This window comes from Scyliorhinus canicula, chromosome 13 (assembly GCF_902713615.1).
Source record: "Scyliorhinus canicula chromosome 13, sScyCan1.1, whole genome shotgun sequence".
NCBI lineage: Eukaryota > Metazoa > Chordata > Chondrichthyes > Carcharhiniformes > Scyliorhinidae > Scyliorhinus > Scyliorhinus canicula.
This window is the reverse complement of record NC_052158.1, coordinates 151489676-151493161: the sequence shown is the minus strand read 5'-3', so window position 1 is coordinate 151493161 and position 3486 is coordinate 151489676. Positions and strand designations below refer to the sequence as shown.

The 3486-nt window shown below is 45.6% G+C and overlaps 1 protein-coding gene across 2 annotated transcripts; it reads left to right on the top strand.

Annotated features, from left to right (window-relative positions):
* Positions 1 to 533: 533 nt before the first annotated feature.
* Positions 534 to 3240, top strand: LOC119976750 (sarcoplasmic/endoplasmic reticulum calcium ATPase regulator DWORF-like). 2 transcript variants are annotated; one of them, XR_005462987.1, is made up of 3 exons: positions 534 to 769; positions 1727 to 1830; positions 3028 to 3240. XR_005462987.1 is itself a non-coding variant. In XM_038817486.1 (2 exons), the coding sequence occupies exon 1, from the start codon at positions 1666 to 1668 to the stop codon at positions 1807 to 1809; it is 144 nt and encodes a 47-aa protein (XP_038673414.1). In that variant the 5' UTR covers positions 1651 to 1665; the 3' UTR covers positions 1810 to 1830; positions 3028 to 3240. The 2 variants fall into 2 exon arrangements, 1 of the variants encoding a protein (XP_038673414.1); XM_038817486.1 differs by lacking the exon at positions 534 to 769 and having other exon boundaries at positions 1651 to 1830.
* The last annotated feature ends 246 nt before the right edge of the window (positions 3241 to 3486 follow it).

Below are 3486 nucleotides of genomic sequence, written 5' to 3'. Positions count from 1 at the left end.
TGGATCCTAAATCTGCCACTTGGTTGCACATACTTACAGACATAACTGATATAAACAAAACCAAATCCCATGTCAAACTGTATGAAGAAGTGCTTTCTGTAACCATCTCAAATTTGAACAATATTGCTCCTTTCAATACTTACCCTACTAAAAGGAGTAGTTTCTCTCCATCTGACCTATAAAATCCTTTTGTCATCTTAAACAGCTCAATTGGGAGAGTTGTCCAAGGAAAATTGGGAGGAGTGGTTAAGATCTAAAACGGTTAAACTAGCTTGTCTGGTTACTTCTTTTTATTTTTGTGCTAAATGCGATTATCACTTGCACCCTCTAATTGAGTGATTGCCGTAGATAAGTATCATAATTTGCACTTGCATTTGATACGGGCACAATCTGAATCCTAAATCTGCCACCTGGTTGCACATACTGGCAGACATAACTGATATAAACAAAACCAAATGCACCATCCCATGCCAAATGGTCCAAAAATATCTGCCTATTGTGACGATCAGCTCCACCTCCTGTTACAAATACCCTTGGGTCTATACAACACTGAGCTATGAGCCACTTGGCTGTGACTAAGAGGAATGGGATCATTGCAGACTACCAACACTTAGTAACACTGTGGCACTTGGGCAAGACGGTGGCAATTTAGCATTCATCGATAAATAAGTAGCCTCTATTTAAAGCAGCTGCCGTGACCACTGGAGGAGAGTTTGAAGAGATTTACAACTTGATCTAAAACCTGCAGCTACAGCAATGGAACAATTTAGTAAGTAGTCATTGTTTTTATATGGCATGGAGGGCATCTGTGTTGCTTATTCAGTCAGTTTCCTTGAAGTAACCAGACAGATTAAAAGTTTCCCTGACTTGAAATGTTCTGCTGAATAGCAAGTCTTAGTTATTATAGGTCCTTATGCTGCGGAAATTATAGACAATCAGTTGCTAGATCAGTCACTAGAAGTGTGTGATAGGTCGGTGGAGTAGCCAAGATTGAAGTGTGGGGGTTATGTTGACCCCGTGAGAGCGTAAAATGGGTGATAGCAAATAAGCTGGACGATTTACATCTTTCCTGATTATAATTTGCTTTGAGTTCAATGGCTGCCAATTCCCTATCACCCATTTTTACACCATTGCACATTGGCAGGATCTATCACCATAGTATCCTTTCTTATGCACATCATGTTTCACTTTCTGCTTGTAGATGGCTGGATTTATCAGCTCCCCTTGTACGTCAGTTTGGGCTTGCTGGGTAACACTCTCACCTCTGTGTCAGACTTGTCGGTTCTGTTCCCATTGAGCAAATAAAATCAAGCCTGATATTGTCCAGTGCGATACTGGGGAAAATGCTGCACTGTTGGAGTTGCTGCCTATTGGAACAAGTGTAAACCGAGGCTTTGTGGCTGTACATGGATGTAATAGACTCCTTGGCACTATGTTCCTGCTGTTTGCGGGAACTTGCTTTGCACAAATGAACTGCTGCTTTTCCTACAATACAACCGAGACCACACTTCATTGGCGGTAAAGTGCTTTGGCTCTTCCTCTGAGAGAAAAGGTGCTATTTGAATGCAAGTTTTCATATTGTGTGTTCAGTCAAATTCTGAATCAAATGACTGGAGGATCAGGAGATTCCTGTCACCGCGGGAACCGTTTAACACTGCATAACACATGGGAAACGTAATCCCTGATCGTATGTCTGATTGTGGGTTAATATTCTCATTGTCTGCAGACCAGCGTTACGTTGTCCCCGTTCTTCTCCTGCTGGGATGGATTGTGGGCTGCTCGGTGGTGGTTTATTACGTCTTCTCCTGAGGAATAGGACATGGCGGAAAGGTAAAAATATTTGCTGATTCAGTCAGGAAATCCTAAATCACAGTATAAAGAAAAGTAGAAACCGTCTGGAAACCCTGAGCAGGCCTGGCAGCGTCTGCGGAGAAAGAAACAGAGTTAACGCTTCACGTTGATGAACTCTGGTCAGAAACTAGAAGAAGTCAGAGATAAAATAGTTCTCGCTCATGTACAAAGCCAGGGGAAATTGAGAGGGTTGGAAAAAAGAACAAAAGGGAGGGTGGAAGGAGAGAATGCATGAAATGAGTGAAGACAGTGTGAGGCAAAGGTAATGGGACAAATCAAGAAACAAATAATGGGCAGCATTCTCCGTTTCCCGACAACAGTTTCATAATCGGAGATCGGAGAATGCCTAATTGTGAACAAATCAGAGGAGCCTGTTTTCGGATGCTCCGTCTCTCCAAGTCTGCGTCATTGAGGAGCACGGCGCACGCTATTGGGATGGCCTCAGGGCATAACCTGAAGGCCCTCCCCCGATGGGCCGAGTTCCCGATCGCGTGGGGGAGGCGTGGTGGTCAGCGGTCGGGAACCTGGCGTGGCACTTGCGGACTATGACCAGCACGACCACAATCAGTTGGGAGCATGCTGCTGGCCTGGGGGGACTTTGGCGAGGGCTGGGGGGACTGGTGGGGGTTTGCCCCGGGTGGCGAGGGGTTATCCAGCGGGCCACTATCTGGAAGGTCGGGTCTGCATACGGCCGGCTCCATGTTGTACGCCGTGACCGCTGCAGGTCATTGCCGTGCACATGCATGGCCACGGACCAGGCAATTCTCCACGTGTTTATCTCAGGAAGGTCGTGAGTATAAAGTGGTGTGGCTGCTAGCACCTCACCGGTCAGAGGATTGGTGCTGGGGCCTCACCGCGTTTTCCCACGTAAAATGCCACGGACCCTCCAGACATAGCCCCAAAATCAGAGAATCCAGCCCCACGCACCCAGTGGCGCTTTAAATGCCAACAACAGGATCTTTAACAGCGCGACGATTTGAGAAAATAGTTAAAGTGGTTATGATCTGTAATGATTGAAATCCATGCTGTGTTCAGAAAGCTGTAAAGTGCCTCATTGTAAAATGGATTGTAGTTCCTCAAACTTCTGTCGAGTATGTTACCATTCATTGTACTAAATGTGTGTTTGCATGTTGAGACTTTACGGTTGAATTACAATGTGATATGAATTTCTTGCAGACAGAAAAACAGCAAATCATTTCCTGAACAGGCCACTGTGGAAGTATCGCAGATGGATGACAACACAGCGACAATCTGAAAATGTGCTCGTGCCATTGCACATACGACATTGTAAATATACACGCTGGAGAAAACAATGTGTGATGCTTCATGCTTTAACTCTGCAAGAACTATCACTGGCCAAGGTTATTAAAATGCATTCTTTGTAGTTTATTGCTTCGCAAATTTCCTTTCAGTCTCTCGTCTGAATTTTCACCTCTTGTTGCTTGACCCAGTAGTGACAAACTCACGGACGAGGAAGAAAGTTCAGTATCCAAACCACCAGCTCTCCCCCACAAATCTGGAACTTAAACATCTCCGTCCAGTCAGCCTGTTTCCAGCGCGGCGCATCCCAGCCGGCAGCGGGATCCTTCGTTTCGCCAGCCGGCTGACGGGGGTTCCCATTATGGCCATCCCACA